Raw genomic sequence first — 15,501 nt, forward strand, 5'->3', positions numbered from 1 at the left:
CCAAGATTCGTAAAGATGCCTAGAGCAGTGACTGGCTTCCAGAAAGGGAGCTGGGCCAGCAAAGCCGGGAGAAGGGCTGTGTTTGTTCCTTCCTCACCCCTATCCCCAGCTGGCTGGATGCTATCTGCTGGCAGCACCTTGCAGAGTGACAACCGGGTGACCATCATGCTGAGGCAGCAGCCCCACCAAGACGTCAGCACGCTCCTTGTGCTCCCTGCTACACCCTTGTTGTTCTGCATGTTCAAAGCCTGTTTATTGAAATGGTGCTGCGCTCAGTGCTCACTGTGCCAAGAATCACAGCTCTGAGGGTCCACAGCCCTGTGGGGTCAAGGCCAGAGGGTCTTGCATATCCTGGAGTATCCATGCGTTGGAGCCAGCATCCCAAATGGAAACGCTCATGAGGAATAGTGTGAAGGGAGCGGCGCCCCTGCAGTAAGTGGCAAAGCCAGCCAGAAGCATCATTTAATAATCCCATGATTTAATGGCACCTTGAAACTAGTCCCTCACCTGCTTGCTGCCAGCACAGACCTCAAAATCCCATGCCATCACCTGAATGCCCTGCCAGCCCCATCCCACACACCCCAGCCATGCATGAAGGAAGCTCCCCTTGCTGCATGCCGATGGGTTTCCCTCCTACACCTTTATTACCCAGCACCAAAATCCTGCTGCTGAGAAGCCATGAAACATCCTGGTGCCAAGCTGATGTGGTCTCCATCCTTACCCAGCTCTTGGTGTGTCCCTTGGGTGTCCTTGCCTTTTGCCTGTTGCTCTCTGACACCCCAGCAGGTGGTTTGGGAAGCCTGGCTCCAGCTCAGCATCCTTCACCCCCAGTCTTCTGCCCGCAGGAAGTGAGACTGGCACGACCAAGACTTTGCCAAGCGTTGATTTTGGCTGATTTGTTTTCCAAGCCTTTGGACAAGGCCACCTGCTCCTTTCAACCTTCCTTCTTTCCAGCCCACAGGGAACAGTTTTCTGCCACCAGTGTCACTCACAGCATGGCCCCAGCCCTGTCTCTCCCTGGCTCCAGGGGAGGTTCATGGTTTTCCATCCGTTCCACGTGGCTGCTGTTTTGTACACAGCAATTTTCCATGGAGCTTTTGTCCACCCCCTGCCTGGCAGTGCCTCTCTGTCTGCCAACCCCATCAGGTTATTGTTGAAGGGGGGACCTGCAGCTGGAAGTGCTGCTTGGCTGGGTGACACCCAGTGGTGGTGGTCCACATCGGGGCTGCACCCCAGAAGGAGGTGAAACCCAGCAAGGTTTTTGGTGCCCCATGGAGACCTCACCACCCCATCCACTGTGCCTCAGCTGGTGGGCTGAAGCAGCTGGGGGTGACTGGGATACAAGTGGGGGTAACTGGTGAGCAACTGGGAGTGACTGGGGGGCAGCTGTGGGGCTACAGAAGAGAATCCAGGGGGCAACTGCTGTCAGCTTGGAGTAACTGGGGGCAGCTGGGAGTGACTGTGGGGTAGCTGTAGGGCTACAGAAAAGAATCAGTGGGCAACTGGGATCAGCGAGGGGTGACTGGGGAGCAGATACAGGGTTATGCGAGAGGGTTCAGCAGGCGGCTGGGGTAATGGGCGGTAGCTGGGAGTGACTGGGGGCAGCTGGGGGCTAGTAGGAGGCAGCGAGGTGAGACTGAGGTGCAACTCGAGGTAACCGGTGGGCATCTGGACGTGCTCGGTGGCCCCTGTAGGGCTACAGTGGCCAGCTGCGGTCAGCCGCGGGTAACCGCGGAGCGGGCAGGGTAACTGCGGTCGGCACTAGGACCGCGGTGGGGGGGGGGGGGGCCGCAGCGACCGCCCCGCCCCTAGCACTCCCCCGGACCTCTATTAAAGGCGCTCAAGGAGGTTCGGGCTGACGGCGCGGCGTGATGACGTTGACGGGAGCGCGCGGCGGCGGGTCTCGGTTTCTCCGCCATGGCGAAGACCGTGGCCTATTTCTACGACCCGGACGTGGGCAACTTCCACTACGGTGCGGGCCAGGCAGAGCGGGGCCGGAGGCAGCCGGGGCCGGGCGACGCAGGGGCCGCGCCGGGGCCGCGGCCGGGGTCTGTCTCGGCGCGGGGCGGGGATATGGCCTAGCCCGGCCTGGGGCCGGGTCCCTCACCGGCGGCTCCCGTCACGGCCCCGGTGAGTGGGGAGCGGCCGCCGTGCCCCGGCGGTGACTCCCCGTGTGTTTCCCATTCAGGAGCCGGGCACCCCATGAAGCCGCACCGCCTGGCGCTCACCCACAGCCTGGTCCTGCACTACGGGCTCTACAAGAAGATGATCGTAAGCAGCGGGGCCGCGCCTGGGGCTGGGCGCGGCGAGGGGGGACTGCGCGGGGCGGCTCTGGGCAGGCAACGGCCGCAGCTGGTGTGGGCGCTTCAGCGCGCAGGGCGGGTGGTGGAGCCCTGTGCTCGCACCTGCCCGCTTGAGTTGCGGCCTGCGTGGTAGGGCTTGGCCTGTGAGAGTAGGTTCTTCACAGCTTTCCTATGGTGCTGCTTGCCCTGCAGCTCCACTTTGGCACAGCAGGTAATGGAGTTCTTACAGACAGGGCTTTGAGCAGTCCCTGGGCCCCTGTGCCATCCAGCACTGATCTGAAAGGTCCCATCAATGTCTTGTTCAAGTGTGTCTGAAGCTGCGGCAGAGATGCAGCGTGACATTGCTGTGTCTGTAGCCCCTTCTCGGGTTGACCCCATGAGCACTGTGGACTGTGTGATCATGAAACAGTTAAAGCTGAAAAAATCAAACCCTCAAGAGGCTTCCTTATTCACCTTTATGTGGTAATGGGGTTCACTTATCCCATCTCACACCTGATCGCTGAGTGTCCAGCCTGCTGTTCAATGCTTTTGTTGCCCAGCCAGCTCCAACAACCGAGTCCAATGGGTTCTTAGTGTTGACCTGACAGAACATAGTCAGCATAGAGTGATAGTCAAAAAGCAAACAAGTCTTCATCTTCTAAGAAATTATCTACTTTGGGGATAATGGCATATAACCGTGAGTGCGTGAAGCCCTTTTTGACATCTGTTTGATTTCACTTGGCACAGGCAGGGTTGAACGCTGCGCCTTTCTCTAGAATCCTTGTTCACTTTTCTGCCCCTTCTTGCAGAACAGAGCAAATGAAAAGCTCTCAGGAGCACAGGGCATGTAACTTAATGCCTCACAATACAACATCAGGGCAAGAATGATGAAAATCTTCTACAGGCCCTATTGAGGTGGCTTTTGTGCATTTTGATGTGCAGAACATGCCACCTGCAACAGTTGATTGTCTTGGGGCAGCTTCTTCAGTCTCTTGTGGGTTTGTTCTCACTTTCAGTGAGCTGTTTTGAACCATTGAGTGATTTAATTCCTGGCTGGCCTGCTTCCAGGCTGTGCTATCTGATCCAGAGGCTGGGTGTAGCTGCTGCCTATTGTCTGTGATCTGTTTGATGAGCCCTAGGGAAGAGCCTGTGTCCAGAATGTTCCTCCTGTTGTAAACCCAGAAGTGCCTGGAGCTGTAGTTTACGTGTGTATATGTGTGTATTTATATGTACATATATGGGCACACACAGTCATGCATTTACGGTGTCTTTTCTTGGGAAGTATGCTGTTAAAAGAGGTAAGAAGCACTTCTGTTATGGTCATCATTGTGCATAGCTAGCAAATGGGGATGGGAGATGAAAGGAGGGCACAAATGCACCATTACTCTGATCTGTGAGGCTCGTTAAGACTTTCCTATGTCCTTCCTCTTTCCCGGGTGTTCCTCACCCTTCTGCAATCAGGTTCTGCTCCTTATGATCCTCTGCAAACCAGCAGCTTCCCTTGTTACTCATGAGTCTGAACAGGGATTCCCCAATCCCTGGCAGTGTGCAAGGCCAGGTTGGACACAGGGGCTTGGAGCAAGCTGCTGTAGTGGAAGGTGTCCCTGCCCGTGGCAGGGGGTTGGAACTGGATGAGCTGTAAGGTTCGTTCCAACCCAAACCATTTTGTGGTTCTGTGATAACTGGCTGACCTTGGAGGTTAGACTGCAGTTTGTGCTCTCAAAATGATTGTAGAAGTCAGTCCTGGGTTGTTGTTTGCAATTGTAGATGATTGCAAGGAACTGGTAATAGTTGGGCTTGTTCTGAGGCTGTAGAGAAGAAAGTGCAATCAGGATGTCTCAGTGCTGTGTTTTCACACCTGCAGCATCATGCCTTAGTACTAAGTTGTGAGCTGCTGTGAAAACGTGGTGGTTGTGCAGAGCTGCCAGACAGAAATGTGTCACTTCCAGTCCCCTTCAACAGCTCCACATCCTTCTTATGCCATCTTAAAGCTGAAAGCCACAGAGGAAGCTGCCTCCTGAACAGTCTGTGACTGGGAAAGTTATGAGCAAATAAAAGCAGGGATTGTGGTCAGCTGTGACTATAAAAGGTCCTGTTAAGGTTGTGTTGTGGTTACATCATTATGTGACTTCTCTGCCTCCTCCAAATAAAAGGCTGCCATCCTGTCAAGCTGGGTTTGCCTCCTTCCACCTTTCCCAGCTTCCCTGTGGCTGTGGTGGTGTGGGAATGCAGTGAACTTAGGGGTAAACTTAAACAGGGGAAGTTCAGGTTACATATAAGGAAGAAGCTCTTCCCTGTGAGGGTGCTGAGGCGCTGGCACAGGGTGCCCAGAGAAGCTGTGGCTGCCCCATCCCTGACAGTGTTCAAGGCCAGGTTGGACACAGGGGCTTGGAGCAAGCTGCTCCAGTGGAAGGGGTCCCTGCCCATGGCAGGGGTTGGAACTGGATGAGCTTTAAGGTCCTTTCCAATCCAAACCATTCTGTGATTGCTGGGAGCAGGATAAAGGGTGGAAGGTGGCAGGTTGTTTCCTCTGCCAGCAGCTGAGCCTGTCTTGAAGCTTTTGGTCTTCTCCCCATTTCCCTTTCTGCTTTGAATTGTACATCCCTACTTTTTGTTCTCCAAGAGAGCCTCTGGATATCTTTGAGAACTGTTTCTTTTCCATTATGACTCTTTAGCTTTGGGTTTGGTCTTGTTTGATTAAATCAACCATCAGGATTTCTGGGAGAGCCCTCATGGGATCAGGAAGGCTGCAGCAGCTCCTTCAGCAGCTGCACTACAGGCTCATGCTGTGAATTACTTTATCTTCCTCCTTTGAGTTGTCAGAGGCAGCAGCCTCTGAGAAACACCAAACCCCACACATCCATGTGGAAAACTCCATTACCACACACAGATCAGATCAGGAAAGGAGATGATGGGTTTGTTCTGTATCTGAAAACTAACATTCTCCTTCTTAGCCCAGGAAATGGGTGCCTTGCTGCAGCTGCCCTCATAAATTTTCCCTTTGAATACAAGCTCGTGCACTTAAATTGTCCTCATGTTCCACTTTTTCTGTAAAGGGCCTTCTTTCATTAAAGATAAATTGGGAAGCACATAAAAGCTCTCTTGTTGATTTTTAGTGCAACTCAAATTGCTTCTTGCCAGGTACGTGGTGTTAATTTTTAACTCCCTGTATATTGAGGTATGTGCATTAAGTGCCAGACTGGCAAGTCTGTATTGTCACACGGGCTTGAATTTGAATCCATCCACTTCCCTGCACATTTTTTTCCCAGCTTTCCAAAGACAACAAAGCTTATGCAACTCTATCAGCTGTCTGTGAGCTTTCTGCAAGTGACTTTGGAACCTCTCAGTCCACTGCAGGCAATTCCAATGGAGGGACCAAAACCACCCGTATGTCAAGGACTTAAAATTGTGTGAAAGCTGGTGAATAGTGCCCCCGGTGAAGAGAAGACTTGGTAGGAAAACAGGCTTTGTGGAACTCATTGAACTTAAATGAACAGAGATGTCAGGAAGCCAATGTACTGGGATTGTTTTTGATATATCACATGCTGGTTGTTTGTCCATTAGCGTGGGACTTCTCACAGTCAAAGCATACCCAAGTTTGGATGGGAAATAAGTCTTGCCTTTCTCTCTTGAAGGTTTTCAAACCATACCAGGCATCCCAGCATGACATGTGCCGATTCCACTCCGAGGACTACATAGACTTCCTGCAGAGAGTGAGTCCCAACAACATGCAGGGGTTCACCAAGAGCCTCAATGCCTTCAACGTGGGAGATGACTGGTGAGTGCTCTGTGCCTCCTCCGCAGTCACAAATGGGGTGCTCGTACATGGCTGTGTCTAGAGGGGCCATTTAGTATGTCCCATTTCTTTTCTTGTTTGTAACCAGGATAAGGTTTGTGTCCCTCTTATGTGTCTCAGATTACTAGAACCTCCTCAATTCCTTTCACGTCTCCTTAGCTCTTGCAGTCTTCCTTTTTAGATCTACATTTAGGCTGTAAGCTTGTTGTATTAGAGATGATATTTCTGCTTGTTCTTGCAGAGCCTCAGTTCTTGAACATGGTGACTATCTCTTTTAATAATTTCCTGCCGTTTTAGCCACCTTAATATATGCATGTTAAGTTCAAGACAGCTTTGAGAGTCTGAGTTTCAGGTAGAACTAGGAGATACTCATGCTTCTTTACAAAACTACGTGAGGTCTTGTTGAGAACATTCCATTCCAGCCTTTAATGCTTGTGAGATGGAACTTGAAAGAAATATATGGAAGGGCTCTGTGTGTGACTGAGGAAATGGCAATATGCCTTGTCTGGTTGAGGACTATACGGGCTGTCAGTAAGATTGTTCTTATGTATTCTGTGGAGGGGAAAGCTTTTAAGTACTATCATGGGAGGAGTTATGTTAACTAGAGAGCAGTGGTAGCCCAATTATAGCCTGGGGTTTAATATTTAGGCTGAGAATAAGAAGACTGTTCTATAACCTTGCTGCTCCGATGATCAGACCCCATCTTATCAGAAATGAAAGGGGAAGTAAGACCCTGTGGTCTTTGAGCCATTGCTTGACCATGAATGAAATGTGGGACACTTGTCAGCCACCTGGTGACACAGGGGCTGCATGTCCTGTGTTTCTATACTCTCCCAGTGCCTGGGCTGGCTCTGCATGGTGGGATGGATCAGACCTTAGTGCTGTCATAACAGCTGTGTTCAGTATGACCCAGCAGTAAGCACTTGCAGCCCAGAAAGCCAGCCATGTCTGTGGAGAAGAGCTTTGGACAAGGGCCTGTAGGGGTAGGACAAGGGCCAATGTCTTTAACCTGCCAGCAGAGAGACTGAGATGAGCTGTCAGGCAGAAGCTCTTCCCTGTGAGGGTGCTGAGGCGCTGGCACAGGGTGCCCAGAGAAGCTGTGGTTGCACCATCCCTGACAGTGTTCAAGGCCAGGTTGGACACAGGGGCTTGGAGCAAGCTGCTCTAGTGGAAGGTGTCCCTGCTCGTGGCAGGGGTTGGAACTGGATGAGCTTTAAGGTCCCTTCCAACCCAAACCATTCTAGGGTTCATCTCCAGTTGCAGTGTATGGCGTGCAGGGCTGTGTGCCTGGAAGCAGAGTGGGTGCAGGATCTTCTAGATACAGCCATGGGGAGATAGTGTAGGAGCAGACCAGCCCTCCCCTCTCCTCAGCATCTCTCATCGTGTCCCAGATCTGGTCCCATGTCAGCAGGGCTGCAGGACAGGCTCCAGCATGGTTGTGAGCAGGGAAGCCTTGTCAGGGCTGGCTTGCAAGCTTTGTTAGTCACTATCAAACTCAGAGTTTCCCATTGTGTTTGCGGCTGGATTGCTCCCTGCTGGCTTTCAGTGTGTTAATAATAAGCAGGGTCAGAGTGATCCCAAATTAATTGTTTCACAGAGAGTGAGTTATGATCTTGCTCAGGTGATGTCCCTGGATAGTTTTATTCCTGGCTTTCTTCTGGAGAACAAGGTGATGTCCTGTGTTTGAATCGTGGTTTCTTTTCCAGCCCAGTGTTTCCAGGACTCTTTGAATTTTGTTCTCGCTACACTGGGGCCTCCCTGCAGGGAGCAACACAGCTGAACAACAAGGTAAGCTGCTGGCCTTATCTTTTGAAACACCATCATAAAAGCCAACTGTGTTTAAGGAGAACCTTCTGGCTTTGTTAGTAAAGCAGCATAGCCAGCAGTGCTGTGCTGCAGTGTGAATACCTGGTGCTGTAGGACTATTAAGCTTAAGAATGTTCCTGTACTGTCAGAGGCAACCATTCAGTAGATGTTTAAACTGAATGGAGTCAGAGGATACTGATGCTGCGCATACTAAAGCCATAAAGTTCTCTTAGCACTGTGGAATGAACCTGGAGTCCTCAGTGAAACTGGCTGCTGAGAGACCAAGGGTGCTGCTAGGTCTATGCTATGGACATGCACTGAATGAGCCCACACAGAAGGTCTGAAGAAGAGGGTCACTCAGGAGTGTATAAAAAAAGTAATCTACATAGGTTTGAGTCAGAGACTGAGAAAGGTCTGAGGGGGAAGAGCAAGCGCAGAAACAAACTGTATGTGCCTGGTGCTGGGCTGCTGCTGGCTGGTGCTGGGAGATGATCTGTGCTCTAGCAGGGAATGTAGAGCACAGGGCTAATCCAGTATAGATGTGGTGTAGCCAAAACCAGTTACTGTGAGGATGGTGAGGTGCTGGCGCAGGGTACGCAGAGAAGCTGTGGCTGCCCCATCCCTTGCAGTGTTGAAAACCAGGTTGGATGAGGCTTGGAGCAACCTGCTCTAGTGGAAGGTGTCTCTGCCTGAGGACTCTGGAATTGGATGAGCTTTAAGCTCCCTTCCAATTCAAACCATCCTCCACAAGCAAAGGAAAGGCCAGAATGGTGTTTGTGTGCCACAGGCCTGGGCAGATTGAAGTGAGTGCAAGATTGTTGTTACCACATTGTCACCTGAAATTAACTTGCCTTTCCTTTCCTAGATCTGTGACATTGCGATAAACTGGGCAGGGGGCCTGCATCATGCAAAGAAGTTTGAGGTAATGAGGCAATTTTATGTATTCCTGACTTGTTGAGGCCCCAGCTCTGTGTTGATCCTGTTCTAATGCTGCTCTGTTTTCTATCTTACAGGCTTCTGGGTTTTGTTATGTTAATGACATAGTTATTGGCATCCTGGAGCTGCTCAAGTAAGGACCTGGGGCAAGTGCAGTCCTGTCCTGGTTGGCTGTAGTTTCCCTTTTCTCTGCTCCCCTTTTCATTTGCCTTTCTAGTATCCAGGAAGGCCAGCAAACAACTCAATTGTTGTCCTGGCCTCTTCAGATATAGGAAGTGGGGCTTGAGAACTGCAGTATGTGACTCCAGTTTCGCTGCATGCAGGTTAAGAGATACAAGAGTTCTTCAGTTCCATTTCTCATCCATCTGTGAAATGCTCATTTCAGGGTCTCCTGACTCTCAGCATTTTGGCCACGGTGAATCTGTTGTAGGTAAATGCATATTATAGCTCACAGGAGGCAGGTAAAGACTCCAATCTGTCTTGTTTTGCTTGATTGGCTTACGAAGAGGATTTGAGCACCACATCAAAGGACACTTGCTTTGAGTAGAAAAGAGTCAGATTACTTTTCTTTTTAGAAATTGAAAAATAAATTCAGAGTGGAAGAGTTACAGAAACGCCTCCAGCTTTTTGAATAATCTGGTTTCTAAATTACTTTTTTTTTTTTGTACTTTCCAATGCCCTCCTTGCCCCTGAATCTAATTGAGATATTACAGAATTAAAAAAGATTTGGGCTGACCAGACAGCAATTACATGACTGGCAAGCCTGCTCGCTCTTAAAGCCAGATGCATGAGATGTACTGGGGTGTCCTGTACCTCTTTTCCTCTCTTCCAGTCTTCCTGCTCTGTGCTTCTAACCTCAGGTCTTCACTGTGAATCTCTGTGCACCCATTTTCTAGTCTCATGTGAGTCCCATACACCGAAGGCTTCAAGTACAGCCCAGTTACCCCTTAAAGGAGATTATAATATCACAGAATCCCAGACTGGTTTGGGTTAGAAGAGACCTTAAATCTTATCCAGTTCCAGCCCCTGCCACAGGCAGGGACACCTCCCACTAAAGCAGCTTGCTCCAAGCCCCTGTGTCCAACCTGGCCTTGAACACTACCAGGGATGGGACAGCCACAGCTTCTCTGGGCACCCTGTGCCAGCGCCTCAGCACCCTCACAGAGAAGAACTTCTGCCTAAGAGCTCATCTAATCTCCCCTCTGGCAGGTTAAAGCCTTGGTCTGTCCCTACAGGCCCTTGTCCCAAGCCCCTCTCCAGATTTCCTGTAGCCCCTTTAGGCACTGGAGCTGCTCTAAGGTCTCCCCTTAAGGAGCTTTCTCTTCAGGCTGAACCAGCCCAGCTATCTCAGCCTGTCTCAGGAACAGAGGTGTATTTGATCATTACCCTAATGCATTTACTTGTGATGATCTCCCCTTCTCCATCCTGTCTCTGTGACCCAGCAGGCTTCTTCTCCAGTAAATTTAGTACAGTCTGGTGTTCTTGGTGCTCACCAACTGGGACATATTGCTGACAGTTCTCTGGGACATGGAGGAAGTAAGTGTTCAGCCTCCTCCTTGGCTAGCCTGTCTTTCATTTCCTGATATGATTAAAAAAGTGTTGGAGCTCTTAATAATTTACTAATGGCATCTTGCTTATAGAGGAAACCAAAGCCTGCAACCCATGGCATGGGAGTTGGAACCAGGTGATCTTTAAGGTCCCTCGCAAACAAAACCATTCTGTGATTCGATAAAATAGGTTCTCTTCAATATGTGCTTCCCAAGACATTTCTGGCCTCATCTGAAAACCTTTTACTTTAATACTTATTTCCAAGCACATCAGAAGTAAATATTTTAGTGGTGGGGCATGTTTGACTCTAAAATGTCTCATATTGAGTTCTTTTGGCGAGTGGCTTATGGGTGGATGGTGGTGGTGATGGTGGTCAGAGTATCAGGTGATGCTGAGGCATGGGGGGAACAGTGAGGTCGGCTGTGAAGCAGACAGTAATGCCATTTCCTCCTGTGTTCAACAGGTATCACCCACGTGTGCTGTACATTGATATCGATATCCACCACGGAGATGGGGTACAGGAGGCTTTCTACTTGACAGACCGTGTCATGACAGTGTCATTTCATAAATATGGGAACTATTTCTTTCCTGGTACAGGTAGGTATTTTTCCCTTATAGTGTGAACCTGGCCTCACTTCAGAATCCTTTGGAAGCTCTGCTGGAGTATTAAAGTGTAAAACCATGAAATGAGAGCTGCAGGGAGAAATGATGGAAGAAAGGGCATGGAAAAGCAATCACAGATGAGCAGAAGTGTAGTTATTTGTTAAAAACAGAGATCCTAGCTAGGTTAAGAGATCTCAACCCAGACCAGATCTGCCCTTCCCACACCTCTGAAGCCTCAGAGCTGTTGTGACTTCTGTCTTTCCCTGGCCAGGTGACATGTATGAAGTTGGCGCAGAGAGCGGGCGTTACTACTGTCTCAATGTGCCTCTGCGGGATGGCATTGATGACCAAAGTAGGTGTTTCCTGCCCTTTCCCCTTGCCAAGGTGTTTGCTGGTCCTTCTCCAGAGCCAAGCCAAATCTACCTTTCTCTCCACAGGTTATAAACACCTCTTCCAGCCAGTCATTAACCAGGTGGTAGATTACTATCAACCCACCTGCATAGTGCTGCAGGTAAGAAAGTGTGTTCATCCCTTTGAGGTTGGAGTGGGCTGCTATCAGTGTGTTACCTCCAGTTCTGGGGAGTCAGGGTTGGTGTGTCCTGGCCTAGCTGCTGTCCCAACCCTCTGGTGAATAAGGTTGGACAAGGAGTAGGAATGCTGTTGTGTCTGGAAAGCAATGCCTTTGTAGCAAGAACTCTGGTCTTTTTCTGCTCCCCAGTGCGGTGCTGATTCTCTGGGTTGTGACCGTTTGGGTTGTTTTAACCTCAGTATCAGAGGACATGGGTAAGTACAGCAGGGCTGGGGCACAGCAGGTGGTTGAAAGACCATCATTTAGTCTGGGGGGCTCTCCTGAGTCCTGTGCTAGGAGGACTGAGCTTTGACTTCAGCCTTCCAGCAGCACCAGCAGGATTTTGGGCTTTTCTTAACTCTGGTGTGACAGGAGGGGGTCTCAGAATAAGGCTTCATAGAAGGTGCTGGCTCACAGAGTAGCACATGGTTCAGGCTGCCTAGGTGGAAGCCCTGAACTTGGGTGTATCACACCAGCCATCGTGACAGTGGGACCTGTCTTGTGTATGCTTGCAACCCAGAAATCCCCATGTGCTGGGCTGCATCCCCAGAGCGTGAGCAGGAGGTCGGGGAGGGGATTCTCCCCCTCTCCTGTGTGCTTGGGAGACTGAGATGAGCTCTTAGGCAGAAACTCTTCCCTGTGAGGGTGCTGAGGCGCTGGCACAGGGTGCCCAGAGAAGCTGTGGCTGCCCCATCCCTGGCAGTGCTCAAGGCCAGGTTGGACACAGGGGCTTGGAGCAAGCTGCTCCAGTGGAAGGGGTCCCTGCCTGTGACAGGGGATGGAACTGGATGAGCTTTAAGGTCCCTTCCAACCCAAACCATTCTAGGATTCTATGTAGTGGTGTTTTAGTGCATAGTGAGATTTCTGACATATGGATGTGTGCTGCAATTAACAGCTTTGGCATTTTTCTTTTGGGGTTCTAGGGAGTGTGTGGAGTATGTGAAGAGCTTCAACATCCCCTTGCTGGTGCTGGGAGGAGGTGGTTACACAGTCCGCAATGTGGCACGTTGTTGGTGAGTCTCTCCTCTGCTTGTTGAGGGTCACTGGATAAGCAGTTGCTGTGGCCTGTGTCCCTTCAGAGAAAGCTACGTGGTGCATGGACTGACCTTATCTTACTCCATGTTTCCAGGACTTATGAAACATCATTGCTTGTAGATGAAGCCATTAGCGAAGAGCTCCCTTACAGTGGTAAGTTGGAGTTTTGTGTTTTCCTCATTAGATAAGGTATTTGTTACATCAGCTTAAGAATTAACACTTCTGGTCTGCCTTGACCACAGATAGAAGGATGAAAGAGGCCTTGGTTGTTTTCTACCACCCACTTTGCTGGGCAGACACACCATTACTGTGTTATGTATCATTTAATCCAGATTGTTTCCTTCTTAGTGACCTGAGTGTTTCTTTTACTGGCTGTTCATACAATTCCTTGTGGATGCAGAGCTGTAAATCACTCTGATTTTTAGGGTCTGGTCCCTCCTAGCATGGTGGGAGCGAGCTCTGCTTTCCGCAGAGCACTCTGGGCTCTGTGCTGTAACTCTCTTATTCCATCACAGAGTACTTTGAATACTTTGCTCCAGACTTCACCCTTCATCCTGATGTCAGTACAAGGATTGAAAATCAGAACTCCAGACAGGTAAGTCCTTGCAGCCTTATTGCAGGGTTAGCTGGGCAGTAGCAAAACCCTGGGGTTGATGCTGTGCCCTGTGAAACCAGGTAGAGGTTTCCAGGCAAGGAATTCTTGTGGGGCTGAAAACTGACCAAGAACAAGCAGAACCTTTCTTTTGGGATGTCAGGAAGTCTCCCAGCATTTGAAAGCCTTGCTGGGTTGCCTGTTTTGGGTGTTTGAGTTTCAGTGACTGAATTAACTCCTTCCTCTATCTGCTCTGATAAACAGTTTCTTGCACACTTTTGCTTCTCACGGCCACCACGCAGGTGATGCAGGCAGGTAGCAGTGGTTCATGCACACTGCCAGATCTCACTGTGGTCATCTCTCTGTTTTTCCTATATATAGTACTTGGATCAGATCAGGCAGACAATATTTGAGAACCTGAAGATGCTGAACCATGCTCCCAGTGTGCAGATCCATGATGTCCCTTCTGACTTGCTCAGCTACGATCGCACAGATGAGCCTGATCCAGAGGAAAGAGGCTCTGAGGAAAACTATAGCAGGTACCAGATCCTGTTCTGGAGAAAGGGGGCTTCCCTTCCTGTCCTGGTACACTGGAGACCATCTGTTTCCTAGAACAGATACTAAATCATTTCCAAATCTCTGGTTTTATCCAGCGAGCCTCTATCTAGAAATGTGTGGTCTCCTCACACAATATGTTATGGGGTATTTGGGTGCAGGGCATCTTCTGACCTTCAGTGGTGGAAGGCATTCTCTTGTGGCCTCCAGGGTGCCAGGGCTCTCCTTGCTGATGGTGATTGTCTCTCCCCTAGGCCTGAAGCTGCCAATGAGTTCTATGACGGTGACCACGATAACGACAAAGAGAGTGATGTTGAGATTTGAGAGCTCTGCTGTGGGGCAATGGACTGTGGGGGCTCCCGCATTGGACATGGGTGCTTGGAGCAGGTAACTGGTGTAGGACCCAGTTAGCCCTCCCTTTGAATTTCATTGTATGGGGTGGCAGCAGAAACACCACCACTGCAGGCTTCTGCTACCTGGAGAGGCAGAGAGCAGGAAAACGTGTTCCTTCCTGTCTACCATGTTACGGTTCCAGTTGTCACTGCTCTGGGATATGGGAACTCAAGTAGCACTCGATCCGTGCTGTGTTCTGGCTGCAGCCGTGCAGCTGCCTTCAGAGCCTGACCCATGGTGGTTTCATCACCTCATATAACTCCCATGCAGGCTCCTGCCAGCAGCATGGAGCTGGAGTGGTTGCGCCTACGATCTCTGCCTCTCTTCTGCAGCAGCACCTGATACATCCTGCCCTCCCCAGCCCTCTATTCAGGTACCCAGTTGCCTGTCCTCTGAAGCCTGCACTGAAAGCTGCTTCTTGGTGTCCCTCCTAACCATCTGATGCTCCACAGCTCAAGGAAAACTTTGAGAAGACAAGGCCAGTTGTGGGATAGGGGTTGGGAGAGTCCCTGGGACAGGGAGCAGCTTGATGGAGCAGGATGGAGGAATGGATGCAGGGCATAGTCTTGTTCCTCCTCTCTCCTTCCCCCCCTCAGTTTTTGTGTTCCAAATGAGTACTGGAACGCTTTGAGTTGGACCGAACTTCCCTGTTCTCTGTATTCTTCAAGAGGCTAAAATCACTGGAGCAGAGGTTTGGCTGTTGTACTTGTCAGTACAGAATGTCTTGCGTCTCTAATACAGCTTCCAGCTGTGTTGTCCAAGGTCACACATGGCCCTTCTGTGTGTTAGCAAGAGATTTGGGCTGCTTGCTCAGAGTGGAAACCATTCCCTCTTCAATGTAAGATGTTACTCTGCTTATGGGTGAGGGAAGCTGCTTCCTCCAGGGCCTGCCTACTTGCCTCCACACAGCAGAGATTTCCCTTGGCTATCCCTCATATCCCAGACTTTGCTGCTCCTCCTCCCAGATCATCACCTGGTACCTGGTTTGGAGCTCATGTGGGGAGGCGGGAGGGCTTTAGCCTCTGTCTGTACTGTTCTGGTTGTTTACTGATGTCTTTAAACATTAAAAGAAGAGGCAGTATTTTTCTTACCTGATCTGTTGTTTGTCTGTTTAATGCTCACACCCTTGCCTCCTGTCCTCAAGATTGAGAACATGAGACTCATCCCCAGCAGGGTAGTGTCTGAACATGAGGGCTGTAAACCCATGTGTGTTGGAGGGGCTATCTACAAATGTTAGAGGAGCATCAAATGAAGCTAGAAAGGGGCCAGCTTAAAAAGGGGGAGATTGCTTTGCACACATGAAGGTGAGCTGTGCAAGCTCTTGTCACCAGGTAATGTGAAATGTGGCTTCAGAAAGGACTTGGGGGCAGGGGGGGAAATCAAGGCT

The 15,501-nt window shown here is 50.3% G+C and overlaps 1 protein-coding gene across 2 annotated transcripts; it reads left to right on the forward strand.

Annotated features, from left to right (window-relative positions):
• Positions 1–1,866: 1,866 nt before the first annotated feature.
• Positions 1,867–15,209, forward strand: HDAC3 (histone deacetylase 3). 2 transcript variants are annotated; one of them, XM_065690437.1, is made up of 15 exons: positions 1,867–1,972; positions 2,189–2,271; positions 5,918–6,060; positions 7,785–7,866; positions 8,750–8,806; positions 8,898–8,953; positions 10,832–10,965; positions 11,243–11,323; positions 11,409–11,482; positions 11,690–11,754; positions 12,463–12,552; positions 12,669–12,727; positions 13,090–13,169; positions 13,548–13,705; positions 13,976–15,209. In XM_065690437.1, the coding sequence occupies exons 1-15, from the start codon at positions 1,918–1,920 to the stop codon at positions 14,043–14,045; spliced, it is 1,287 nt and encodes a 428-aa protein (XP_065546509.1). In that variant the 5' UTR covers positions 1,867–1,917; the 3' UTR covers positions 14,046–15,209. The 2 variants fall into 2 exon arrangements, with proteins under 2 accessions (XP_065546509.1, XP_065546510.1); XM_065690438.1 differs by lacking the exons at positions 1,867–1,972; positions 2,189–2,271; positions 5,918–6,060; ... (1 more) ...; positions 8,750–8,806; positions 8,898–8,953 and adding an exon at positions 9,921–10,356.
• The last annotated feature ends 292 nt before the right edge of the window (positions 15,210–15,501 follow it).

This window comes from Lathamus discolor, chromosome 10, assembly GCF_037157495.1.
Source record: "Lathamus discolor isolate bLatDis1 chromosome 10, bLatDis1.hap1, whole genome shotgun sequence".
Classification (NCBI taxonomy): Eukaryota; Metazoa; Chordata; class Aves; order Psittaciformes; family Psittacidae; genus Lathamus; species Lathamus discolor.

Bases quoted from the DNA above. Each gene is read 5' to 3' on its own strand.
- HDAC3 (XM_065690437.1), top strand. From the start codon at position 1,918: ATGGCGAAGACCGTGGCCTATTTCTACGACCCGGACGTGGGCAACTTC. The intron at 6,061-7,784 runs GTGAGTGCTCTG...TTTCTTTTCCAG, and splicing joins TTCAACGTGGGAGATGACTG to CCCAGTGTTTCCAGGACTCT. The intron at 11,483-11,689 runs GTAAGAAAGTGT...TCTGCTCCCCAG, and splicing joins CCACCTGCATAGTGCTGCAG to TGCGGTGCTGATTCTCTGGG.